A 26,745-nucleotide genomic window follows, 5' to 3' on the forward strand; every position below is an offset into this window, starting at 1 on the left:
CTGCAGCACGGGGCAGCCCCGGCTCACACGGTGACACTGGCAGGGAGGGACACGGCCAGGGCTCCCACCACCTCTTCAAGAGGAACATGGAATCTAATTCCCAGAGTGATGTCTGGGAAAAGTTACTCCAAACCTGGCACAGCACACGATTAGAAATTCCTGTTCAGTTATTTACATGTGTGTGCTCCTGTCCAGGTGTCTCAGTACCTCACACAGAAACCACAAAAGATGGGGAAATCCTGAAGCAAGAGGAGGCACAGAATAAAAGCTTTGCAGCTCTGGGGGTTTAACCAGGTGGTGTGGGATTGGAGATGTGGGAAGGCAGGTCCTGACCCTGAGGTGGGACACGCAGCTCCAGAGCCCCAGCTCCAGGAGAATCCAGGGGGTGGCTCCAAGCAAGGAGGCGGAAGAGGTGTGGAAGCCCTGGACACCCTGCGCTGGATAAAGGGTGAGGCAAACACCTCACACCCAACCTGGATCCCGCTGGCATTTCCCGGTTTCCTGGAACTAGCTGAAGCCAGGAACCTTCAGCTTCCAGGGCTGATGAAACCCAATGTTCATGGATGGAGAAGCCCAGAAGCCAGCTGAGCTCTCACCTCTGCCCGTAGTAGCTCTCAAAGAAGTGCTCCTTCCACAGCTCCACCTTCTTTTCCTTCTCGATTTCTTGCCGGATCCGGAGCTGCATTTCCGGGGTGAACTCTCCTGTGGGATGCAAAAGGGATTTGAGCCAGGAAAGGGCTGGAAAACGGGGCACAGGCTCAGGTGGGTGTCCCAGGAGCCCTGGATGCTGCAGCTGCCCTCAGCCCCGAGCTGAGCCCCAGGGGCTGCTCCAGTGGGATGGGGCAGCCAAGGGAACGGAGCTGGGAAGGGGCTGGAGCCCCAGGAGAGGCTGAGGGAGCTGGGAAAGGGGCTCAGCCTGGAGAAAAGGAGGCTCCGGGGGGACCCTGTGGCTCTGCACAAGTCCCTGCCAGGAGGGGACAGCCAGGAGGGCTCGGGCTCTGCTCCCAGGGAACAGGGACAGGAGAGGGAACAGCCTGGCCAGACTTGTAAGGGCCTCACCACCCTGACAGGGAAGAATTTTCCCCCAATATCCCACCTAAACATCCACAGGGATGGCTCAAAGGACTGAGCACCCTGTGCTGGTGACACCGTGCTCTGCTCTGGAACAGAATTTCCCTTCTCTGTCCCCTCAGCGGTGTCTGTGTTTAGGTGCCACAACTCCAGAATGCCCCAGAGCTCTGCTGCCAGTTCAGAAGATTTGAAACACATTTTTCCTTCTTTCCTCATCTCTTCCAGAGATTTGCTTTGTCATTTCAACACAGAACTCCTCCTGCAGCCCCCTCTGGCCTGGAGCCCCCCGGTTCTGGGCTTGCCTCGGCTCCCGTGCCTGCAGTGAGGCCCTGCAGAGCTCCAGCTCCTCCAGGAACATCCCCCAGGCTTCCCCAGGCGCTCCCCGGCCGTGGGGACACGTGGGGAGCCTTTACCTTCCGACAGCCTCTCCTTCCAGCCCTGGGCAGCCGAGGTGAAGAACTCGTTGTTGAGCGCGGAGCTGCTGAGCCTCATCAGCCCGTCGGCCCCGACCTGTGAGAGACACAGCCCCTGGTCACCTGCTGGCCACAGCCCCTGGTCACCTGCTGGCCACAGCCCCTGGTCACCTGCTGGCCACAGCTCCTGGTCACCTGCTGGCCACAGCCCCTGGTCACCTGCTGGCCACAGCCCCTGGTCACCTGCTGGCCACAGCCCCTGGTCACAGCCCCTGGTCACCTGCTGGCCACAGCCCCTGGTCACAGCTCATGCTCACAGCCCCTGGTCACAGCTCATGGCCCCAGCCCCAGGCCACTGCTGCAGGGCCGGTGTCCCCAGGCCCAGCTGGAGCACAGCCCTGCCCACAGCCCTGGGAACCTGCCTGGGCTCACCCAGGACCAACACAGCAGCCCCAGCCTGGCTCTGCTGGGCCCAGCTTTGTACCCTGCTCAGTGGGGCTGGGACTTTATCACACAACTGCCCAGAACAAAGCAATGCCTCGGTGGGTGACACTAAAACCACAGTGCTGGGGGGGGTTATTTCTCCAGTTCTGGAGGATTTGGGAACACTCCCACCATCCCAGGTTGTTCCCAGCCCAGCCCAGCCTGGCCTTGGGCACTGCCAGGGATCCAGGGGCAGCCCCAGCTGCTCTGGGCACCCTGTGCCAGGGCCTGCCCACCCTGCCAGGGAACAATTCCTGCCCAAGATCCCATCTGGCAGTGGGAAGCCATTCCCTGGCTCCTGTCCCTCAGGCCCTTGTCTCCCCTCAGGTCCTGGAAGGCCACAAGGAGCTCCCCCTGGGCTGGGTTCTCTCTCCCCGGGCTCGCAGGGGGACGTGCAGCCCTCACCTGTCTGTCGACGTCGGGCAGCAGCAGCAGCAGGCGCTGCTGGCACTCGGCAGGCAGCAGGGAGAAGGTGTGTTTGTTGATCAGAGCCCGCAGGTTGGTGTTCACCAGGATGGAGTCCGGGGTCTCCACGTCGATGTCGGCGCAGCGCGCTCTCTTCAGCTGCCCTGCAGGGAGCACACCCCGCTCACTCCCCGGGCTGGGAGCGACCCCCGAGCTCCTGCTGCTGCACCAGGGACCCCACCAGGCCCGGGAACAGGACACCCCCTCCCCTCCCAGCCCCCTCCCTCGGCACCCCGGCAAGCAGGGCTCGCAGGAGCCTTCCTACAACCCCCTCTGGCCACGGCAATTTGCTGTTTTAGGTCTCCAGCTAAGGTGAGTTTGTTGCTGGGGGTTTCTTTTGGAGATCCCTGCCCTCTGGAAGTGCCTGTTTTCCACAGTGACAGTCTGGGATAGACACCTCAGAAGGAGGGAGCACCTGGATCTCAGGAAAGGTTCTTCCCCAGAGGTCCCCAGGCTCCCCAAGGAATGGTCCCAGCCCCGAGGCTGCTGGCAGAGCTCCAGGAGCCTTTGGACACTCTGGGATGCCAGGCTGGAATTGCTGGGGTATCCTGGCCAGCACCAGGAGCTGGATTTCATAATCCTCGTGGGTTTCTTCCCCCCCAGGACATTCCAGGACTTTGTAGGAATATCCTTAAATTCACCATGGTCAAACCCACCCTTGGAGAACGTAAAAGGAACCAGGAAGGTCGGGAGGGCTGAGCAAGCCCCAGCTCCAGCAAAGCCTGGGAGCCAAATCCAGCGGGGTGTGAGGGATGGAGATCCAGGGAGGAACTTCTTTTCCTTTTTCATGTTATTGGAGCGTGTAAGTACATTAAAAACCCATAAATAATGCAGGTCCTTTTGTGCTCTCCAAGAGCTGGGAATTCCCAGGAGAGGCCCAGCTGACGAGGCCTGGGAAGGGCTGATCTGAAGATGGCATTATGAATTATTTATCCCAATTCCCAGCAGGCTGGCAGCACCTTCCAGGGTCCCTCAGCAATGGAATTAGCACACTTCACTCCATTTTTGCTGTTTTAGGCTTTTGTCCTGGCACTGGAGCAGCCAAACCCCGGGAAAGCAGGGAAATCCATCTCTTACGTGCGTGGAGCCTGTCGGATCTCGGGAAGGGCTTCTTGCCCAGCCCTGGCAGGGAGTTCTCCAGCTTCACCGAGGGCGAGGAGCTGGACGTGGAGTTTGGGGGGCTGCTGGAATGTCCATCCTGCTTCCCTTCCCAGCCTGCCAGAGAGGGAGACGCTGCAACACGGGCATGCACAGAGGGATCCTGCACCGGGATATTCCTGCAGGGAATGGAGGGTCTCCCACACCCAGAGCCACCCCTGCAGCTCCAGCAACTCCAGGACAGACATTCCTGTGCTCCTGGAGTGCCTCCTGCCCAGCAGCTGAATGTGGGACATCCCTTGGAGCCACCAGAGCATCCCAAAACAAAGGCATGGACAGGCACATCCATTTCCCAGTTAATCCTGATTTATTTCCCACCTAATCCGGCCCAGGCATGGTCCCATGAACATTTCCAGGGCTAACAGAGCTCCTGGCAGAGCTCCTGACAGGGAAATCTCTCCACACCTCTCATGTCCTTGCTGAACTTCTCCCTCAACTGCAGCTTTTGTCCTTGCCCACCCTGGGGAATTCCTCCTCCTCTTCCCAGTGCTCAGATTCCCGTCCTGGTTCCCCTCCCTCCCTTCCCTTCCTCACACAAGCTGTTCCAGCTCTGAATCCACCCCTGAAATTGTGGAATCTGTGCCTTGCTTTCCACTAAACGTTGTTCCCTCCCCATGCCCATTTCATTTCCTGCTCTCTCCCCACACCTCCCGCTGCCCCTGCTGGGAGCTGTCCCTGTGCAGCATCTCAGGGATGGGGAAAGGGATTTCCTGGAGAAACACACACACGAGGAGCCCTCCAGGCCTTGGCAGGGAGGGATTTACAGCCTGAGGGGGCTCCTGAACACGCTGATCCCACCTGGAAGCAGGAAAAGATCCTGGCCTGAGCCTAAGGAAAGCATCCTAAGGCTGGAGTTCCATGGCAAGACTCACTGGTCTCTGCTCACTGCAGGGAGGAGGGAATTCACCGGGAATGAATCCCAGATCCTGCCCCGGGACAGGCTGAGGGCCAGGGCAGCTCCCAGGCACTCCCAGCTTCTCAAGGCTCCTGGAAAATCCTTGCCCTGCTGTGAATTTCCCTCCAGTTCTCCCCAGATGTGCAAATGCAGATGTTTGTAATGCTGACCCCGGGACTGCTGCTCCTCTCTGGGATGGAATGGGAACACTGGGAATCTCCCTGGCACAAGCTGGCCCTGTTCCACATCCCAGCTGCCTGCAGGGACTGAGGGTGGGACGCTGAGCCCTGCCAGGGATTGTCTGGGACACTGAGCCTGTGCCAAGCCAGAATTCAGCAGGTGCCAGGGAACTGGGCAGCAGGGACTGCCCGAGTCCCAGCTCCCGTGCCCGCTGCTTTGGCAGGGAATAACCAGAGGCAGATGCAGAATTCCTGACTCCACAGGCAGCTGTCCCTGCTCCCAGCACAGCTCCTCAGCTGAAGGACTGACAGCTTGCAAGGGAAGGCGTTTTGGGACTGGGATGGGGTCAATAATTAATATTAATGAATTACCCACAGCACCAGGCTTTACTGGAGAGCTCGATGGCTGAAAAAACCTTGGGATTTGGGACTGGAGATGCAGTTTTGTTTGGATCTGGATCAGGGCTGGGAGCAGCCTGGGACAGGGGGAGGTGTCCCTGCCATGGCAGGGGTGGCACTGGAGGGGCTCTGAGGTCCCTTCCCACCCAAACACTTTGGAATTTGATGGTTCTGTGGCTCAGAACCAGCACCTTGGCAAGGCACTCAGTTACTCTGGAAAGAGATCAGGGAAAACTGGCTGGAAATAACCACCAAGAATTTGGGATACCAGGGAAAATCTGGTGCTGGCAGGGGAGCTCCTGCCCTGCTGCAGCAGCCAGAGCAGAGCAGTGACCTCACTGATTTCTGACAAATTCTGGAAACCCCTCAGGGATCTTCCAGATCAGAACAGGGCATGGAACCCACCCTGCAGGATGAGGAGCCACATTGGAAAACATAGATAGCAGGAGAAATCACTAAACATAAATAGCAGGAGAAATCACTAAACATAAACACCAGGAGAAATCACTAAACATAAACACCAGGGGAACCCCAAACAGGAATAACCAGGAGAAATCCCCAAACATAAACACCAGGAGAAATCCCCAAACATAAAGACCAGGAGAAGGCCCCTGCATGGGGTGCAGGTGACGGGGAAAGTCACTGAGCACTGGGAGCAGCTTTTCCAGCCAAAGGCACGGTCAGATCTATCCCAGATGCACCCGAGGTGTGTCCAAGGTCTGTCCTGAGCTGGTGCATCCCTACCAGAGCCAAGCCCTGAGACAGAGCTGAGACAGAGCCCCAGGGAAGCTGCAGACAGGATTCCCAGCCCTGTCCCAGGATCAGGTCCCACTCCTGTCCTCACGTACCCGACTTCCCGGGCGCGGCGCCCTTGGCCTTGAGCAGGACGTGCTGGCTGGAGGGCAGCGCCATTCCCGGCCCCATTCCCGGAGCCATTCCCGCCCGGCACTGCTGCTGCTGCTGCTGCTGCTGCTTCTGCTGCTGCTGCTGCTGCTTCTGCTGCTGCTGCTTCAGGGCCTGCGGGGACAGGAGAACCGGGATCAGCCACCCAGAGCCTGCGGACGCAGCCCCGGCTCGGGAACGCCACCACGACTGAACCAATTCCCTGCTGGAGCAGCTCCAGCTCCCTGGAGCATCCTGGGCATCCCCTCCTGTGCTGCCTCAGGGACAGGGTCTCTGAGAGGTGCAGGGAAGGGATTCTGGGGCTGGAGCTGGCTCCAGAAGTGACTGCACACGGAGCTGTGAGGTGAAAGCGGCTCCCCGGAGCTCATCCCTTCTCCTGGAGAGAGCAGCGCCCCAGGGCCCGCTTGGGAAGGGCTGCGACCAGCAGAGTAACAAAGATCTGAACGCTGAACAGAACAAAACTCTGAACACTGAACAGAACAAAACTAAAACCTTTGCTTCAGGAAAGACTCGAAGCAGCACCGGGACAGGGCCCCAGGGGCTCCAACTGGAGGGTTCAGTTGAGCAGCAAACCAAAGGTTGTGTTTGCAAAAACCAAAATCCAAACCCAGCTGACCTCAACAGCAGAAAAATGGCAACAGATGAAGGATTCCATGGGATTTCAGAACAGGAGTAACAGGGTGTCTTGTGCTGCATGGACACAAAGGAGGGGCACTGTTAACTAGGGATCATCCCTGCCTTAAATAATAATAATAATAACCATAATAATAATAACAATAACAGCAAGGACAGCAATAACAGCACAGCCAGAACTGGGAGAGGGAATGAATCCATGGAGGAAGGTGCAGGAGCTGCTCCTGGGGAAGGCACAGCCCAGCTGACTGTCAGAGTGCAAGGACACACAGCAGGCAGACTGACAGACTGAGATATCCAAGGGACCCCCCCTTGGATCCTGTTTTCCTTTTATTAAATAGTTCCTATGCATCCCCTTCCCCCAGAGCTTGGAGAAGTGTTCAGCGAGATGGAAACATGGCAAAATTGAACTGACCTCTTGTTATTGAGGTCAAAAGCTTCCTAAGAAGAGAGACAGAAAGAGCTCTGGCAGCCACAGGAATCAGCAAAATGCAGCAGCAAGGCCAGGAAAGGCTTTCAGAGGCTGCTGGGTGAAGCCCAGGGAGCAGAGAGCACCAGGGAGGTGCTGGCACTGCCTGCTGTGCCCAGCTGAATGCCACTCTGCCACCTCAGGCTTTTCCTGCCTGAGGGAACACAATTCCAGCTGTGTTCCCTGTGTCCCCTCAGCTCCTGGAGGTGAGGAGGAAGCTCCTTGGATGGATCTTTAAATTCCCTGTCATCCTGATCTCTGTTATAAACATCTGGGGGTTCTTTGAATCGAAATTGCACCGAGTCCTGTCACAACAGGGGGATGGAGCACTCTCCTCTGGGAAAAGGCTGAGAAAACTGGGATTGTCCAGCCTGAAGAAGTGAAGGCTCTGGGGTGACCGAACTGTGACCTCTCAGGACCTGGAGGAGCTCCAGGAGAGCTGGAGAGGGACTGGGGACAAGGGCTGGAGGGCCAGGGGCCAGGGAATGGCTGCCAGTGCCAGAGGGCAGGGCTGGATGGGATTTGGGGCAGGAATTGTTCCCTGGCAGGGTGGGCAGGCCCTGGCACAGGGTGCCCAGAGCAGCTGGGGCTGCCCCTGGATCCCTGGCAGTGCCCAAGGCCAGGCTGGACAGGGCTGGAGCAGCCTGGGACAGAGGGAGGAGTCCCTGGAATGGGATGAGCTTTCAGGTCCCATCCCACCAAAACCATTCAATGGATCTGTGACAGTCACAGAATAATTCTGGTGGGAGAGAACCTCAGCAGTCTCCAAGTCCTGCTCAGCCAGGGCCTCCCTCAGGTCTGGAAAGCTCCAAGGATGGAGGGGACACAACTCCCATGTCCTGATCCACTGCTGGGCTGTTCCCAGGGGGAGAAGCCTGAGCTTTTCCTTGTGTTCTGACCCCCTCAGCACCAAAAGGACGCGAAATCCTCAGGATTCAGAATCCCAGTGGATGTGGTACCTGGGGACGTGGCCAGTGGGACCTGGCAGTGCTGGCAGGGGTTGGACTCCATGGGCTCTGAGGGCTTTTCCAAAACAAACCATTTGGGAGTCGTGGAATCTTCAGCAGGATGAGCCAATTCAATTCTGACCCTGCAAACCTCCAAGCCAGGATTTTTCCAGAGGATTTAAGGAATGCAGGGGAGGTGGGCATGGCACAGGCCCTGCCCAGCTGCACTGCCCAGGCTGAACTCGGCTGTGGATGAACCAAATCCTGGTTTCTGGAAGAGCCCCATCCACACTCCCAGTCCAGCAGCAGGTGGATTCTCCCTCAGAAATCCACTCCCTCTTCCCTCAGGGAATGTTGTCATTCCTGGAGAGGGGAGGGCTGAGCCCAAGCAGCCCCCAGCAATAATCCAGGGCACAGACAGGATTAAGGCCATGGGAGTTCCTTTAATTCCCCTTTCACTCACAGTGTGGAGTTTTCCAGCCCTGTCTCTCCTTCCCACCATCCCAATTTCCTCTTTTTAGCTACTTTTTATAAGTTCCTGCTGTGGCAGGGACACCTCCCACTGTCCCAGGCTGCTCCAAGGCCCATCCAGCCTGGCCTGGGACGCTGCCAGGGATCCAGGGGCTTCCCTGGGCACCTGGAGCAGCCTGATCCCCCTGGGAAGGGAAGAGCCTGTGGGGATGCTGGGGAATGTTTGCCAGCCAGGATTAACGAGGGCTGGGGAATGCAGAGATAATTAATATCCTGCTCAATTAGTGGGAAGCAATTTTCTGGGGATCCAGATGGAAGTGGAAGCTGGGAAGTTCAGAGGAAAGCCTGGCTGCAGTGCCAGCCCCAGCACACACCGAGCTCCCGGTGGGGAATCAGCCCCAGGAAACAGAAAATTCCCAGGAGCTGGCACCTCCCTTGGCACCAGCTCAGCTCCCGTTCATCCTTCCCTTCCCTTCCTGCTCCTCTCAGGAACAGCCCAGAACCAGCAACTCCCTCCCTGCAGATCCCTTCCCAAGGGAAACTCTGGAATGGCATCCCGAGTGTCAGGGAATCAGGCTGGGCTGGGAGAGCACCCCGTGATCCCACCACACTGATCCATGATTCCTCCCACACCTTCCCTCTCCCAGGGAGGAAATCCAGCCCTGATAAAGCAATTTCTTCCCAAGGATCCTGGGAGCCCGAGCAGAGCAGCCAGGGGAACTCCACACTCGGGAATAATTCAGCTGGAATTCCTCAGCAGGAGGAGCAAAGCTGAGGCACAGACAGCTCCCACTCCCTGCTGGGCACACAGGGAACAGGATCCACAGCAGGCATGGAAAAGTCACTCCTGCTCACAGAACCCGGGAGAGGGGAGAGACAGAGTGTTCTTCTTCCTTCTCCATGGAATTCCTGCTCTCCTTCCTTCTCCATGGAATTCCTGTTCTCCTTCCTCGTTCTCCAGACACTGCCCATTGAATTCCTGTTCTCCTTCTCCAGACCCTGCCCATGGAATTCCTGCCCTTCCTTCTCCTCCCGACACTGCCCATGGAATTCCTGCTCTCCTTCTCCAGACCCTGCCCATGGAATTCCTGTTCTCCTTCTCCAGACCCTGCCCATGGAATTCCTGTTCTCCTTCTCCAGACACTGCCCATGGAATTCCTGTTCTCCTTCTCCAGACCCTGCCCATGGAATTCCTGCTCTTCCCTTTCCTTTCCCTGCATGTGGATGTGCAGCAGCCATGGAATTCCCTGGGAGGGAACTGCTGCCCACCAGGGGAGCAGTTTCAGTGCGTTTTCCCCCAAAGAGTGAATTTCCCAATCCCATTTCCCAGGAATGCAGGAAGTTACAGGATCTCATCAGAGAACTGGGGATGAGAAATGACTTTCATAGCCTTCCTGTAAAAGAAGCACTTTGGAAGTGCAGGTGGTTTTTGGGGCAGAAGGAAAGGAACTGAAGAGCACACTGCTGCCGTCAGCCCCCGGAGCTCTGGGATCCCATCCAGGGATCCCATCCTGGGATTCCATCCTGGGATTCCATCCTGGGATCCCATCCTGGGATTCCATCCTGGGATTCCATCCAGGGATCCCATCCAGGGATTCCATCCTGGGATCCCATCCTGGGATTCCATCCTGGGATTCCATCCTGGGATTCCATCCAGGGATTCCATCCTGGGATCCCATCCAGGGATTCCAACACGGGATTCTATCCAGGAATTCTATCCAGGGATTCCATCCTGGGATTCCATCCTGGGATTCCATCATGGGATTCTATCCTGGGATTCTATCCTGGGATTCCATCATGGGATTCTATCCTGGGATTCCATCCTGGGATTCTATCCTGGGATTCTATCCTGGGATTCCATCATGGGATTCTATCCTGGGATTCCATTCCATTCAAACCCTGGTGTTGGAGTCTGGGATACAGAGTGTGTGCCCTTGTTTCTGATACTTAGTTCTAAGATCCAGAAAAACACTGAATTTCATATAACATGAAATTCATGAGCATGTTTTCATGGTGATACATGAAAACAACTGTTAAAGTTAGACAGAAAAAGGTAAAAGTGTAAGTGTGTAGATTACAAAGTTTCTTAAATCACTGGGTGAAAAGGTTAGTTTAGAGAACAGGAGACAAGATTGAGGATTTAGGGTGTTGTCTCTTGTCCCTTCTTCTTTCTCCTTCATGTTCCTCTCCTAGAAGTTTTTGGGTGATAGTGAGTGATTGGACAGAAAATGCCGCAGTGCAGCACAGAGGTGATGGGTCATTGGGTCATTAAGAAAAATAATATACATGTCTGTTGTTAATTGGGTAAAAATAGGTATAAAGATAAAAGAGTGGAGTTAGGGTTTTCCTTTTATTAAATAGTTCCTATGCATCCCCTTCTCCCAGAGCTTGGAGGAGTGTCCAGTGAGATGGAAACACGGCAAAACTGAACTGACCTGTTGTTCAAAGGTCAAAAGCTTTCTAAGAAGAGAGATAGAAAGAGTTGTTCAGGGTCATTTTGTGCTTTCAAAGCCAAAGTGAGCCACAAGGCCTTGTTGTGCCATCAGAAGAAAGAAATGTTCCAGATTACAGTGATTTAAATTGTGCAGCCAGTCTGGAGAGACCTGCCAGGTTTGTGATCACCTTCCAATAAACACGAGAAACAAGATTCTAATGAGCTCGGGAGTCTTCTTCAAAGCTAAAGAACTGAGATAAGCAGGGCTCCCCACGAGGGAGGATCCCAAAAGAATCCAAAGGAGACTGAGAAAGCCAGGAGAATTCACTCACCTGTTTGAGAGCCTTCTTGCTGTGTTTCTGTGAGGAGGAGAGGCCCTTGGCAGGGATGGATGGCGAGGGGCAGCCGGGCTGGGCGGGGGCTGCCGGCGCCAGGCGGGACGAAACTGCAGGGAGCACACGGGAAAATCAAATTAACACAGCACAAACCTCGACAGGAACACAGCACAAATGGAAATGGAAATGGAATAGAAATTAAATAAAAATGAAATAGAAAATGAAATAAATATAAAACAAATATGAATATAAATATAATAAATGGATAAATAACAATATACAAATAATAGATTATATAAATTAATGTAAATAATACATAGTATTGTTTTTATAATACATATTATATAATAAATATAATAAATATAATATAATATATAATAATATATAATAATATAATGTAATATAATATAATATAATATAATATAATATAATATAATATAATATAATATAATATAATATAATATAATATAATATAATATAATATAATATAATATAATATAATATAATATAATATAATATAATATAATATAATATAATATAATATAATATTATATAATATAATATTATATATAATACCATGCATATTATATATTATATATTTTACTGTATATATCATTATACATAATGTATAATGTATAATATATAATGTGAAACATATATTAAAAATAACATAATATAATATAATATAATATAATATAATATGAATTATAGTATATAATACCATGCATATTATATATTATATATCATACATTATATATTATTATACATAATGTATAATATATAATGTGAAATATCTATTATATAAAATATATTACCTAATATGTATTATATTATATAGTATATATAATAATATATTTTATATAATATATAATTAATATATAGATATAGTTAGGAATATAGATATTTTTACGTCTTTATATATATTTTTAACATATATTTCTATATATCTATCAATTTATATAAATCTAAAATCTAACTATAAATAGATATCTATATATATAAAATCTATATATAATATAGACATATAAAAATAGATATAGATATAGATATAGGTATAGATATAGATATAGGTATAGATATAGATGTAGATATAGGTATAGATATAGATGTAGATGTAGATATAGATATAAATATAAATATAGGCACAGGATGCCAGCTTGCCCATGCCATGTCAGAGCAGCTCAGGAGCCTCCTGGGAGCAGCAGCTCCAGCAGGTGTGGAGATTCCCTCCTGTCCCAGGAGCTGTTCCAGCCTGGCCCCTGTCCCTGTCCCTGTCCCTGTCCCTGTCCTCTCCTGTCCTGTCCTGTCCTGTCCTGTCCTGTCTGTCCTGTCCTGTCTGTCCTCTCCTGTCCTGTCCTGTCCTGTCCTGTCCTGTCCTCTCCTCTCCTCTCCCCCTGCAGATGGAGGAAAGGCTCCATGGCTGCTCTGCAGCCGGAGCTGTGCCTGGCTCTGTCCCTCTGCAATCCCAGAGCCTGGAGCAGCTCCAAATCCACACCGGGAATGAGCGCGAGGGGCACAGCAAGAGGAGAGCACCACCACTGGCTCCTCTGCCAAAGGAAACACGGGAACACACAGGATATCCCAGGAAAGGAAAGTGTATTCCCAGCAGGTGAGACGTGGAACGAGTCCAGTCCAAGCTAGACGGAGTCCCTGGAGCACAGCCTCCAGCTCCAGGTGATTTCATCTTTGACAGCCTCATTACCAACAGCTAATTGGGGATGGGAATTCAACAGCAGCAGCTTGAGTCGCTTGAATGAACCTGCTTGGGACAGGACATCCCAAATCTTGGGATCTGGGGTCACCTCCCACTGTCCCAATGTCCAGCCTGGCCTTGGGCACTGCCAGGGATCCAGGGGCAGCCCCAGCTGCTCTGGGCACCCTGTGCCAGGGCCTGCCCACCCTGCCAGGGAACAATTCCTGCCCCAAATCCCATCCAGCCCTGCCCTCTGGCACTGGCAGCCATTCCCTGGCTCCTGGCCCTGCAGCCCTTGTCCCCAGTCCCTCTCCAGCTCTCCTGGAGCCCCTCTGGGCCCTGGAGGGGCTCTGAGCTCTCCCTGGAGCTCTCTCTCAAAGAGAAAATTCAGAAAAGTCAGCAAATTCCTGAATGTCTCAGGCCAGGAGTTCAGGAGGTGACAAAACCCCCGTGGGATCAGGGGAACCAAACGAGGAAGGTCTGGTGGTGGGGTGGCCCTGCACAATCAAGAGTCACACATATGGCAATTAATAAAAATAAAAAAAACACTTCCTGAGCAATCAGCTCCCAGCACAGCAGCACAAGGCAGGGAAGGAGCCAGGAGATAACGAGGCAGCTCCTCATTAACTGCAGCCAGCAGGATCCTCTCAGTGCCCAAGGAGAGGGGAACCTCCCCAGAATAATGCAGCATCCCACTGAAACACAGGGATAAGAAGGAATTCCAAGCCCCAAAGCTCTCCGGTGTGCCTGGAGAACACAGCCTGGGAACAGCAGGATTTGGGGGCACACACAGCACAGAGGAGGCGATTCCAGCCCCTGAAATGTCATCTGACACAGTCTGGGGCAGAAATGGCTCATTCCCTGCCCGTGGAAAAGGTGCCAGAGCACAGGATCACCACTTTGAGGGCCCCAAAGGCTGCTGCCTCCCCAGGGCTGGCTTTAGGCAAAGGCTGTGTCCTTGCTTGGAAGGGAAGGTTTGTAAACCAGATCTGGCTCCTGCTCTGGGGGGAAATGAAGGTCAATAAAATGCTGGAAAAGTTGAGGGTCTGAGCAGCACCTGGAGAGGTAAAGCAGGTCCCAAACTCCCTGGGATTCTCTGGACATTGAATAAAGAGAAAAGAAAATCTGCTGTTAAAAGAGTTCCCTCACCGTTCCCTAGAATTTCAACAAAAGGCTGCTAAAAACTGTTTGGCTGTTGTTTAAAAACAAGGAGTTGGCAGAAGTGATGCTGGCACAGAGGAGAGACCTCAGAGCCCTTTCCAGGACAGATGTGCAAACCCAAAACCACCGCTCACACAATTCTCCTCAGTGCAGAGATGAAGAATCCGGGCAGGAGGGGCAGCAGCAACATCCATTTCCTGAGAGTTCACTCAAGAGGATGATGAGTGGATAATTCCTGCAGGGAGCTGCTGCAAAGAGCAAACCCAGGATGGATCCAGGGGTGCCTCGGACCTGACAGGAGGGAGCAGCTGGGGAGGTCAGATCTGCTCCCAGGAACAGGGACAGGGTGTCAGGGAATGGCCTCAGGGCAGGGCCAGCTGGGATTTGGGGGAAAATAAAAATCCCTGGGGTGAGTCCAGAGGCAGAGGAAGAGCAGAGCTGTGCCCATGCTGGGTCTGTGGATCCCGGCAGACTGTGACTGAGCTGCAGTGCTCACACTGTGCTCCTGCAGATCCTGCATGTCCTGGGTGTCTCCTGTGCTGAGAGATGGACCTGGGGTCAGCCCCTCCTGCAAATCCTCAGATCATTGGAACCACAGAGTCCTGGAATGGGCTGGCAGTGCCACCCCTGCCACGGCAGGGACACCTCCCACTGTCCCAGTGTCCAGCCTGGCCTGAGCTGCTCCAGGGCTGTGTCCATGGCCATGGGTTCATCTGCTTGACCTCTGCAGCTCCAGATGGAAAAGCTGCACTTTACTCATTTGGCCTCAAAATAAAATCAAGCTGAGCTAAAAATATAAAATCCCCCCTCAACTGTGCAGTCATGAGCTTAAAATATCCTAATTTTAAACAGCTAATGGGATCCAGATGTGTGACATGAAAAACTTGGAGGGAAGTCATTAAAACACACTTTGAGGAACATGGAAATAAAATTAAAAAGTCCCTGGTTAATCACAGAATCCTGGAATGGTTTGGGATGGAAGAGACATTAAAACCCCTCCAGTGTCACCCCTGCCATGGCAGGGACACCTCCCACTGTCCCAGTGTGCAGCCTGGCCTTGGGCACTGCCAGGGATCCAGGGGCAGCCCCAGCTGCTCTGGGCAGGGCCTCCCTTCTCTCTCAGGGAAGAATGAGTCAATGTCCAATGAATTATTCATTAGTTGAAGAATTAGCTAATAGTTAATCCTCCCCTCTCCTGACCTGCAGAGGAATCCCAGCTCCTGCAGGTGCTCAGGGAAGGTGTTGGGGGCTGATGGCTCTGGGACTTTCCCAATCCCTGATATTCCCACAGCCAGGTGACATTGGTGCTGCTGGCTCAGAGCAGAGGGAGGGGCAGGGCTGTGCGTCCCTGCCCGTCCCTCTGCTCTGTCCTTGTCCCAGCAGTGCTGGTGGCAGTCCCAGGGCACAGGGAGACTTCCCCCTGGTTCCCCAGCAGCACATCCATGGGGGTGGGAGTGCCTGGAACATCCATGGGGGTGGGAGTGCCTGGAGCCCAGCTCTGAGAGCCCCTCCTCTCCTGGCCAGCTCCACTTCCAGCTCCTGGCTCCTCTCAGCAGCCACTGGAGAGAGCAGAGGGAAAGGGATGGGGTTTGGGCTGTCCCCAGCTGTGCTTTCCCAGAGCTGGACACTGCCATGGGCATGGCCAGGACTGTTTGGAGCTCTTTGGCTGTGCCATGTCCAGCTCCAGGGTTGGGGCTTCTCAGATGTCTCAGATCCATGGAAATCAGTCTGGGCTGTGAGCTGGAAGCGCTGCTGGCAGCCAATTCCACGTGCAGACCTTGCTGTTCCCGAGAGGCAGGAACCAAACTGGTCCCTCAGTGGCAAAGAAAAAACTGAATTTAGTCTCAGCTGATCCCTGGCAGTGCCCAAGGCCAGGCTGGACACTGGGACAGTGGGAGGTGTCCCTGCCATGGCAGGGGTGCCACTGGAGGGGCTCTGAGGTCCCTCCCAACCCAAACCATCCCCTGAGGGCACAGGGACTGTCCCCAGGTTGTCAGTAAGGGCAGAGGTGTCTGGAGCATTAATTCCTGCCCTCCACTTCAGAAGATTTCATTTCCCACAAATGATGGAAACACAGCCAAATCTGACTGGAAGGAAAGCCTTGCCAAGAAGCCCAAGTGAAAAGTGCAGCTCCCTAGGAGAGCTGCTCAGAGCATCAGGGATCTCAGGGAATGACATCACCTGGAGGCACAGAGTGGGAGGAGAACCAGAGGAAGAAGTTAGAATAAAAACTGGGTTAGGTGTTTCTCAGAGTCCCTCAGAGGGGAAGGTGTCTGGGCTGGGAGTGTCACTGCAGGTCAGGACTCTGCTGCTACTGAGGCTGCTTTGAGCAGCCAGAAATGCCAGAAATCCCAGGATCCCTGAGGCTGGAAAATCCCTCCCAGCCCAGGGAGCCCCAGCTGTGCCTGATCCCCACCTTGTCCCCAGCCCAGAGCTCTGAGTGCCACATCCAGGAATTCCCTGCACACCTCCAGGGATGAGACTCCAGCAGCTCCCTGGGCAGCCCCTGCCAAGGCCTGAGCTCCCTTTCCAGGCAGAAATTCCTGCTGCTGTCCAAGCTGAGCCTGCCCTGGCCCAGCCTGAGGCCATTTCCCCTTGTCCTGTCCCTGTTCCCTGGGAGCAGAGCCCGAGCCCACCCAGATGTTTTGGGTCACTCAGGGAAAATCCTGCAACCCCCACCCATGGCTCTGAGGACTCCTCATGTCCCCACACTCTGCATTTCTCTGTATATTTATATAATGTAGTTTATACATCGAACTTCTACTTTAAATAACTGCTTGGCAGGAAATTCAGTCAAATTCAGAGCACTTATGACACTTAAGTCCCATCAGAGACACGATTTGCCTGGAGCTGGTGTCACCACCGGTGTGTGACATGTTGGTGGCAGCTCAGTGTGACACAAGCTCTGCCAGCTGCCCAAACACTCCTGCTCCAAAGGAACAGCTGGCAAAGGTGGCAGGTTCTGTCCCAAACCCCAGCCAGTGGCACTGCTCAGCACAAAGCACAGGGAATTGGCCAAGAGGCCACTGGCCCTGGGCTGTGCCAGCTCTGGGGTGGCAGCAGGGCCAGGGCAGTGCCCGTCCCCTGTGCTGGCACTGCTGGGGCACCTCCAGTGCTGGGGACAGCTCTGGGCCCCTCCTGCCAGGAGAGCCCTGGAGGGGCTGGAGCGTGTCCAGGGCAGGGAACGGAGCTGGGAAGGGGCTGGAGCCCCAGGAGAGGCTGAGGGAGCTGGGAAAGGGGCTCAGCCTGGAGAAAAGGAGGCTCCGGGGGGACCTTGTGGCTCTGCACAAGTCCCTGCCAGGAGGGGACAGCCAGGAGGGCTCGGGCTCTGCTCCCAGGGAACAGGGACAGGACAAGGGGAAATGGCCTCAGGCTGGGCCAGGGCAGGCTCAGCTTGGACAGCAGCAGGAATTTCTGCCTGGAAAGGGAGCTCAGGCCTTGGCAGGGGCTGCCCAGGGAGCTGCTGGAGTCTCATCCCTGGAGGTGTGCAGGGAATTCCTGGATGTGGCACTCAGAGCTCTGGGCTGGGGACAAGGTGGGGATCAGGCACAGCTGGGGCTCCCTGGGCTGAAGAGAAGCTCCACTGATCCAAAAGCAGAGGACGAGGCCGTTCCTGTGAGTGCAGATCCCGGGTGGATTGCACCAGGGGATCCTCAGGAAGCTTCCCCTGAAGGAATTGTGCAGGAATTGCTGCATTTAGAAAAGCTGATGTTTCTACCCAGTCTTCAGCAGGAAGAAACAAAGTGCCAGAACCAAAACAGAATCCTTTTCACCTCCTGTTGCTGGCAGCTGCTCTGGGCAGGGCCTGGCCCTCGGAGGACACGAAGCTGCCCCAGTAAAGCAGGTGCCACCCTCCAGCTGTGACCTGGCACTTCCCTGGCTCCCAGGGCTTCCTCTGTGCCAAAGGATAATGCAAAAATGTCCAGTTCAGGAGGGTGTTTTATCCCTTATTCCTGCTCTGCCAAGCACAGGGCACTGGCAGCACAGAGCAGCCTTTAACCACTGCAGGTGTTTCACTTCTCTGCCCCACGAGCTCTTGCTCGGATCTATTTTAACCTTGCCCAAATCTTCCAGTCTGTTTTCGGTACCTGACTTTTCACAGACGCCAAATACAGAGACTTTGAACACCCAGCTGGTCAAACAGAACTCTGGGAGCCAGGAGGGGCTCCTCAGTTGTACAAAGACTCAAGCCAAGCTGATCACTGCCTAATGGAGAAGGATTATCCATAATCTGCCCTAGCTCATTTTCCCCTTTTCCCTTAAGGTTGGCTTTACATTCTCTTGTTTTCCTCCCCTTTTTATTTAACACGGAAACTCGAGCTGGGTTCTGCTGGATGAGCCCCATGACTGCAGCTTCATCACCACCACAAACCTCCTGCAGCTGCTCCCACACAGCCCTGGAGCCAGGTGAAGGAGGCTTCTGCACACTTCAACCTCCAGGATGGCTTAAAACACCCCAGAACGGCAGGAGTCCCAGCAGCATCCTTTGAGAATCATGGAATTGTTTGGGTTGGAAGAGCCCTTGGAGCCCAACCATCCCCAGCAGTGCCCAGGCCAGCACCGAGCCCTGTCCCCAGTGCCACATCCACAGGGTTCCACATTCCTGCAGGGATGGGCACTCCATCCCTGCCCTGGGCAGCTGTGCCAGGCTTTGAGCAGCTTTTCCATGCAGGGATTGTTCCCCATCTCCACCCCGTGCCGCTCTGGGGTGGTTCCACCAGCACAGTTTGGTACCACCGAGCTCCAGCGAGGCTGGAGCTGCTCCACCTCCAGAGCCAAGGCACGGGGTCAGTCTCACCCCAATGGGCACAGGGAGGCCCCAAAAGGCCCTGCCAGGGGAGCTGTGCCCCAGCTCTGCCCTTACCTGCACGGGGCACTGCCCGGAGCCGCTCCCTGAGCGTTCCCGCTGCTCCCGGCCCCTCTCGGGGCCCATGTGGTTCTGCAGAGGCTCCGAGGGCTCCGTTCTCCCTCCCAAAATCCAGGAGTTGCTCTGTGCTGCCAGAGCACTTTGTTTTTGCTCATATAAGGAAGTGGCTGCCGATGTTATCCGGACACGCTTCCTGTTTTATTGGGGATGAGCGCAGCCCTCCTGTCACGGAGGGCTCGGGGCAGCTCCTGCCTGCCCCACTGTGCCTCCTGCCCCCATCCCCTCCTCTCACAGCCTAACTCTGCTCCCCAGAGCAGGAACAACCAGCTGTGCCCTGTCTGAGCACTGCTTCCCACCAAGCCTCGGGATGGGCCGGACCCCAAAGGCTGGGGGATGCTGCTGCCCCACGCTCACAGCCCAGGCTGCCTTTGGGGTGTTCTCCGCTTCAACCCCCAGATTCAGGATTTTGTTCATGAGGAAGGAGGTTTCTGTGTGTTCCATGTGCCTGGAAGTGGCCCTGGAGGAGAGCTGCACTCCAGGGCTGATGCTCCAGGGGGATCCTCCTCACTGGAACGCAACGCCCTGCCGGTTAAAACCAGTGAACAAATGGACGAGAGAAAATAAAAGCAGCAGGAAAAGGCTGAGGGGAACCCTGAGGATCTCTGTCAGCACCAGCCCTGCCTCTCCTGGTGCCCCAAAGTCAGGATGGAAGTTGGGATGGTCACTGCCAGGGGCTCCCAGGGCTGCAATTCCCTCATTTCCACTTCCCCTCATCCCTGACTGCAGCACAAGGTGATGAACCACGGCTGGGATGGAGCTGAGCCCATTTTCTGCTTCAATTCCGCTCTTCCTGGCAACTTCCTGGACATTGAATGTTGATTTTTGTAAGGAGCAAGATCGTGAAGCTGCAGTGTTTGCTGGAGGAAATGGAAAGAACCCTTCCAGATGGATAAAGGAAATGAAACAGTGAAACCAAAAGAAAATCTTCCCTGCAGACTTTACAGAGGCTGCTTTGAAATGGAGGGACCTTAAAACCCACCCAGTGCCACCCTCAGCCATGGCCAGGGACACCTTCCATGGTCCCAGGTGGCTCCAAGCCCTGTCCAGCCTGGCCTTGGGCACGGCCAGCACAGCTCTGTGCCCACGCCAGGACTCTGCTCCCAGCACAGCTGCTCCAGTGCAGAGCCCTGGGGGCTCCACTTGCTGAAAATGACCCCAAAATGTCACTGAGTGCCTGAAGAAGGTCATTCACAGCCATCTGAATTTAAAAATGCTTCAGGCACAGGCTGAACTTCACAAAATCCCAGAACTCCTGATGTTGGAAAATCCCTCCCAGCCCAGGGAGCCCCAGCTGTGCCTGATCCCCACCTTGTCCCCAGCCCAGAGCTCTGAGTGCCACATCCAGGAATTCCCTGCACACCTCCAGGGATGAGACTCCAGCAGCTCCCTGGGCAGCCCCTGCCAAGGCCTGAGCTCCCTTTCCAGGCAGAAATTCCTGCTGCTGTCCAAGCTGAGCCTGCCCTGGCCCAGCCTGAGGCCATTTCCCCTTGTCCTGTCCCTGTTCCCTGGGAGCAGAGCCCGAGCCCTCCTGGCTGTCCCCTCCTGGCAGGGACTTGTGCAGAGCCACAAGGTCCCCCCGGAGCCTCCTTTTCTCCAGGCTGAGCCCCTTTCCCAGCTCCCTCAGCCTCTCCTGGGGCTCCAGCCCCTTCCCAGCTCCGTTCCCTGCCCTGGACACGCTCCAGCCCCTCCAGGGCTCTCCTGGCAGGAGCTGGACACTGATGACCGTTCCCAGCCTCTGCAGGGCTGCTCTCAACCCTGCACTGGGGGATGGGGGAGGTCAGTGCCTGGGAGGTAAATCCACATGGAATGCTGTCCCCTGGCTCTGGAAGGGCTCAGGGAACTGCTCAGGAGAGGAAACACAGGAGACAAAGTCCCAGGGGAGGGAGGGAGCTGCAGCTCCAGGAATCCCTGGCCCAGAGCAGCCAGCCCTGCTTTGTTCCACACATTGTTCTTCATGGAATTCTGAGAGGGATCTGGAGGAGAAGGCCAGGGCCAGCTGGGAATTCCTTGGAGTGAGTGGATGTGGGATGTGCATCCAGCCTGCAGAGCTGCTCACACAGGAACCACGCTCAGAAGGGACACATCAGGAACCCCAGTGACCACAGCTGCTCCTCTGCTTCCCCACCACATCTAACTCATCCATCACTGGGTGCTCACCACCTTCAGAGCATTAACCCCCAAAAAACAGGACTTTGTGCCAAAAGCCTAAATGCCAGTCCAGGAAAAACCATCAGAACCAGAGCTCAGAGAGGAGCAATCCCCCTTTTTTATATTTCTACTTCCACATTGTCTTGTTCTGGGCACTTCTGGCAGCTGTTTCAGGGGAAGATGGAGAGACCATCTCCATTCTTTCTCACCTGGGTTCCTCCTTCCTTTCCAGCCCCTTGGTAATGTGCAATATAAAATTTATATCTCAAATCTCTACATGTATTTCTACACAAAGATCTCTCTAAAATATACATAAATTCCCTCACAAGCTTTTAGCTAATATTGGAACATTGGAGATGTAGGAGAAGCAGCCAGAATCCCCCTTATTGACCAAATATTTCGAGAGAATTTGTTAAAAATGAGAATATTTCATCCAGTCTGAAGCTTTCCTGTCAAAGGATGGATTTGGAGTCAAGTTTAATTTCTAAGGGGTTTTTTTTTCCCCATTTTGTACTTTGCTGGTGCTTTCAGTGCTTACAACTCCACATAACACAGTTTGGTGTGGCTGCAGGGCAGCTCTGGGTGGGGCTGGCCCAGGTGACCCCCCCTGGGCAGGGTTTGGCAGCTCTGGGACAGCTCTGGGACCCCTCTGCCCCACCCAGCAGTCCCAGGGCACTGGAAATACTTTTGAAATAATGTCCTGCCTCAGCCAAGGAATTCTGTGCGTGAGTGAGGGGAGAAGGAAGCAGGAAAGGAGTGGACTGCAGGGTGAACACTGCCAGGATTCAATATCCAAATATTGCCTGGCTCACGAGGGAGAGGAGCCAGCTCGGGCTCAAACCCTCCAGAGGCAGCAGCTCCCCTGCAGGATGCAGGACATGGCAGGGAAAGCCTGGCAGGAGCAGCCTGGCAGTTCCTGGGCAGTGCCAGGGGTACCTGTCCCCTTCCCTGCGCTCCTCGGGCCACCCCAGCTGCAGCAGCAGCAGCCCAGCTCAGCTGGGGTCACTCTCAGGTGTGCAGGACAAACCCCAGCGAGTCCTTCCCACGCAGGGAGCAGCTTCAAGCTCCTCTCCCCAGAGGTGAACTCACCTTTCCTTTTCCACCTGCTCTTCCTGCCGTCCTTGGCGCAGCCGTCGCTGCTGGAGCTGCTGTGCTCCGAGCTCTGCGAGTCCGAGTGGCCATCGCTGCTCTCCTCAGAGCCCGACAGCTCCTTCAGCCCGTCCGGGACGTCCTTCTGCCAGGGGACACCACAGAGCCACACCAGCGTCACCCCAGAGACAAAACCCCCCAAAATCAGGCGGGCTTTGATCGCCCAGCACCGACTGTGGCCCTGTCAGTGCCCCACAGCTCCCCCAGAGCCCTCGGGGAGTGCCTGGAAACGCCGAGCGTGGGTGACACGTCCTGAACTCTGTCCCCATTGTCACCTCCCTGTGACTCCTCAGCTGCCCTTCCCCGAGTTCCCCATCCCTGACCACCAACTCCAGCACAAGGGCTGCAGGGCCAGGAGCCAGGGAATGGCTGCCAGTGCCAGAGGGCAGGGCTGGATGGGATTTGGGGCAGGAATTGTTCCCTGGCAGGGTGGGCAGGCCCTGGCACAGGGTGCCCAGAGCAGCTGGGGCTGCCCCTGGATCCCTGGCAGTGCCCAAGGCCAGGCTGCACACTGGGACAGTGGGAGGTGTCCCTGCCATGGCAGGGGTGACACTGGAGGGGCTCCAGAGACAAATCCACACCAAATCAGGAATGGTGTGAGCCAGCTCCCCTCCAGTAATTAAAACACAGTTTAATTGTAATGATGCCAATCAGACAATTCCCCATTATTCCCTCTGTGGCTGACACTGAGGACAAGGTGACTTTTCATCTCTAGACACAAGCTGAGAGCAGTGAAATTACCCTTTAAGAGCTGGAGTTTCATTAACATTTTAATGACTTTCACTTCTGGGACAGTAATTGGCATCAGCAAACTGTCCTGTGGGTAATGGGGAGCATCTGCAGCTGCACCTTCTCAGCTGAGGAGGGAGGGATCCTTTATGGTGCCAGCGAGGAACTGTCCCCTTTTGGGATTATCCTGGATAATCTGGACACCAGGAGCAATTTCCCCATGGAAAGGGTGATCCTGGAAGGGGAGGTTTGGAGTCCCCACCCCTGGAGATGCCCAAGGAAGGGCTGGGGACAAGGAGGGGATCTGGCACAGCTCGGACTGGACAATCCCACTGGGCTTTTCTGCCCTCAGGGACTCTGGGATCCCAATCCAAGGCTTTTTTCAGCACTCACCTTGAGGGTGTAGACGCCCATGCGGCCCGGGACCTTGTAGAAGATGCCCTCCTCACCACGGGAGTTGGTGTGCAGCATGGCATTCAGGCAGGCCAGGGGGGACGTCCCACTGCAGAGACACGCTGTGAGAGCCCTGCCCAGCCTCCCCCCAGCACAGCCAGGGCTCCAGAGTCACCTCCTGACCCCGAGGGGACATCCCACTGCAGAGACACGCTGTGAGAGCCCTGCCCAGCCTCCCCCCAGCACAGCCAGGGCTCCAGAGTCACCTCCTGACCCCGAGGGGACATCCCACTGCAGAGACACGCTGTGAGAGCCCTGCCCAGCCTCCCCACACCACAGCCAGAGCTCCAGAGTCACCTCCTGACCCCGAGGGGACATCCCACTGCAGAGACACACTGTGAGAGCTCAGCCCAGCCACCCCACACCACAGCCAGGGCTCCAGAGTCACCTCCTGACCCCGAGGGGACATCCCACTGCAGAGACACGCTGTGAGAGCCCAGCCCAGCCACCCCCCAGCACAGCCAGAGCTCCAGAGCCACCTCCTGAGCCAGGGGGGAGCTCCACCTGCAGCTGCCACAGAGAGCACCAGGGAAAGCAGCCCCTGGAATCCCGGGAAAAAGCAAACAAGAACTCCCTGGCTGGGTAAGATTGCTCTGATAAACATCAAAGCACCCCCAGAGCTTGCAGGCTCTGGGTGAGCCCCAGAGCAGGTTTGGGGTCAGCTGAGGATGGGCTCCAGAAGGACTCAAGGTTGTGTGGAGGTTTTTTCCCAAAAAAGAACCCGTGTTGTACTGGGCTGAGGCCTGTGGGGCAACAAATGGAAATCAATTGTGCAGTTCCCCCTGGGCAGGGGGCAGCTCTCCCGTCCCAGCCAGGAGTGGAGGCAGATCCATCTTTCCACCAGTCTTGGAGGGGTTCTTGTTTGGTTTTTAAGCCACTCTGCTGCAGACAGGAGCGAGGCCAGGCAGGTGAGATTTGTCCCCAGGCAGGGACACAGCCTCTGCCACCCTGCTGGGAGTGACACCGGGACCAGCACAGCCCTGAGCAGGAATTCCTCCCCTCCCAAAGCCCAGGTGGGCAAGAGGCCACTGGCCCTGGGCTGTGCCAGCTCTGGGGTGGCAGCAGGGCCAGGGCAGTGCCCATCCCCTGTGCTGGCACTGCTGGGGCACCTCCAGTGCTGGGGACAGCTCTGGGCCCCTCCTGCCAGGAGAGCCCTGGAGGGGCTGGAGCGTGTCCAGGGCAGGGAACGGAGCTGGGAAGGGGCTGGAGCCCCAGGAGAGGCTGAGGGAGCTGGGAAAGGGGCTCAGCCTGGAGAAAAGGAGGCTCTGGGGGAGCTCAGAGCCCCTCCAGGGCCCAAAGGGGCTCCAGGAGAGCTGGGGAGGGACTGGGGACAAGGGCTGGAGGGCCAGGAGCCAGGGAATGGCTGCCAGTGCCAGAGGGCAGGGCTGGATGGGATTTGGGGCAGGAATTGTTCCCTGGCAGGGTGGGCAGGCCCTGGCACAGGGTGCCCAGAGCAGCTGGGGCTGCCCCTGGATCCCTGGCAGTGCCCAAGGCCAGGCTGGACACTGGGACAGTGGGAGGTGTCCCTGCCATGGCAGGGGTGGCACTGGAGGGGCTCTGGGGTCCCTTCCCACCCAAACCCCTGTGGGATTTGATGATTTGATGCTCCACAGTCCCTCCCAGCCTGGGAACAGCAGGGATCACATGGAATCCCTCCCATTCCCGGGAAGCCCCAGGGTGGGGAGGAGAGCCCTGCCCAGGCCCTGAGCTGTGCCCACATCCCCAGCAGTGCCCTGACAGGACCCAGAGCCACACTCTGGACGCTCCCCCAGGAATGAAGCCCAGGCAGGACCATCTCTGCTAAAGCTTTCCTTTCCTCCTCTGCCACCTCCACTGCTCCTACACAACTGATTTAACAGCTTCTCCCTGGGTTGTTTGTTTTCCTGGCACTGCCCCAGCCTGGCAGAGCTCAGCAGAAAATGTCTGTGCTTAAAATCAGTCACCAAATCCCACCCAAGCCCACAGGAATGGGTCTGGTGTGGGGAGAGCTCGCCCTGTCCCAGCCCAGCCCTGCCCCGTGAGAGCTCCCTGATCCCTGAGGAGCCACAGCCTGTTCCAGCCAGCCCTGCTGCAGGGGGCAGCTCCACTGACCACTCTGACCAGTCTGACCAGTCTGACCTGACCACTCTGACCACTCTGACCAGTCTGACCTGACCACTCTGACCACTCTGACCACTCTGACCTGACCACTCTGACCACTCTGACCAGTCTGACCTGACCACTCTGACCACTCTGACCAGTCTGACCAGTCTGACCAGTCCCCTGAGCTGCTGCAGGGCCACCAGAGCTGCGCCACCAGCAGCTCCCAGCTGAGCTGACCTGATCTCCACGGACACTGGAACCCCAGACTAGACACAGGAGCCTCAAACTGGACACAGGAACCTCCAAACTGGACACAGGAACCTCCAAACTGGACACTGGAACCCCAAACTGGAAACAGGAACCCCAGACTGGAAACAGGAACCCCAAACTGGACACAGGAACCTCCAAACTGGACACAGGAGCCCCAAACTGGACACAGGAGCCCCAGACTGGACACAGGAGCCCCAGACTGGACACAGGAGCCCCAAACTGGACACAGGAACCTCCAAACTGGACACAGGAGCCCCAGACTGGACACAGGAGCCCCAGACTGGACACAGGAGCCCCAAACTGGACACAGGAGCCCCAGACTGGACACAGGAGCCCCAGACTGGACACAGGAGCCCCAGACTAGACATAGGAGCCCCAAACTGGACACAGGAGCCCCAGACTGGACACAGGAGCCCCATGTTTATCGCCCCCTCCCAAAGCAGCCCCAGAAGGAGAGGGAACCGAGGCCAGCTGCTGCCCCAGGGCTGATGAAGGCGTTGGGGCCGTGCTGGCCCTGCCTGACCCTGGGAAGGAACTCGGGGTGTTTTCCTCGGCCCTGGCTCTCTGCTCACCCTCAGTGCCACGGGGGGCTGGGATGAGGTTTATCCCTGGATACAGGTTCTCCTGGGATGGGAGGACTGCAGCCCTTGCTGGGTGTCTGCTGGCCCTGAGCTCAGAATCCCCCAGCCCCAATTCCCTGGTTCCCTTCTCCCACTCCCTGTGTTCTGGCTGGAATGCAGCAGCTGCCCAAGCCCAGCCCCAGGAACCAGATCCCGTTTATTTTATTGCCCTTTTTCCTGATTTGACCTGTGAAGGTCATCTCCTCCATCTCCTGGGAACACACTGCAATTCCCACCATTCCCCCTCAGGAGCAGCCC

At 55.5% G+C, this 26,745-nt stretch overlaps 1 protein-coding gene across 2 annotated transcripts in view; it reads right to left on the reverse strand.

Annotated features, from left to right (window-relative positions):
- Nucleotides 1-26,745, reverse strand: part of ASXL2 (ASXL transcriptional regulator 2) — a 62,642-nt gene that overhangs the window by 8,089 nt on the left and 27,808 nt on the right. For both annotated transcript variants that reach the window (XM_088052920.1, XM_088052921.1), the window contains 8 exons: nucleotides 23,456-23,564; nucleotides 22,274-22,418; nucleotides 11,253-11,365; nucleotides 5,912-6,080; nucleotides 3,510-3,647; nucleotides 2,373-2,536; nucleotides 1,485-1,581; nucleotides 597-702 (listed from right to left, as the gene is read on the reverse strand). In XM_088052920.1, the coding sequence (XP_087909046.1) occupies nucleotides 597-702; nucleotides 1,485-1,581; nucleotides 2,373-2,536; nucleotides 3,510-3,647; nucleotides 5,912-6,080; nucleotides 11,253-11,365; nucleotides 22,274-22,418; nucleotides 23,456-23,564 (1,041 nt within the window). The remainder of the gene's footprint in view (nucleotides 1-596; nucleotides 703-1,484; nucleotides 1,582-2,372; nucleotides 2,537-3,509; nucleotides 3,648-5,911; nucleotides 6,081-11,252; nucleotides 11,366-22,273; nucleotides 22,419-23,455; nucleotides 23,565-26,745) is intronic.

Source organism: Pseudopodoces humilis, chromosome 3, assembly GCF_049639895.1.
Source record: "Pseudopodoces humilis isolate 2021_Gansu_Grassland_sample_001 chromosome 3, ASM4963989v1, whole genome shotgun sequence".
NCBI lineage: Eukaryota > Metazoa > Chordata > Aves > Passeriformes > Paridae > Pseudopodoces > Pseudopodoces humilis.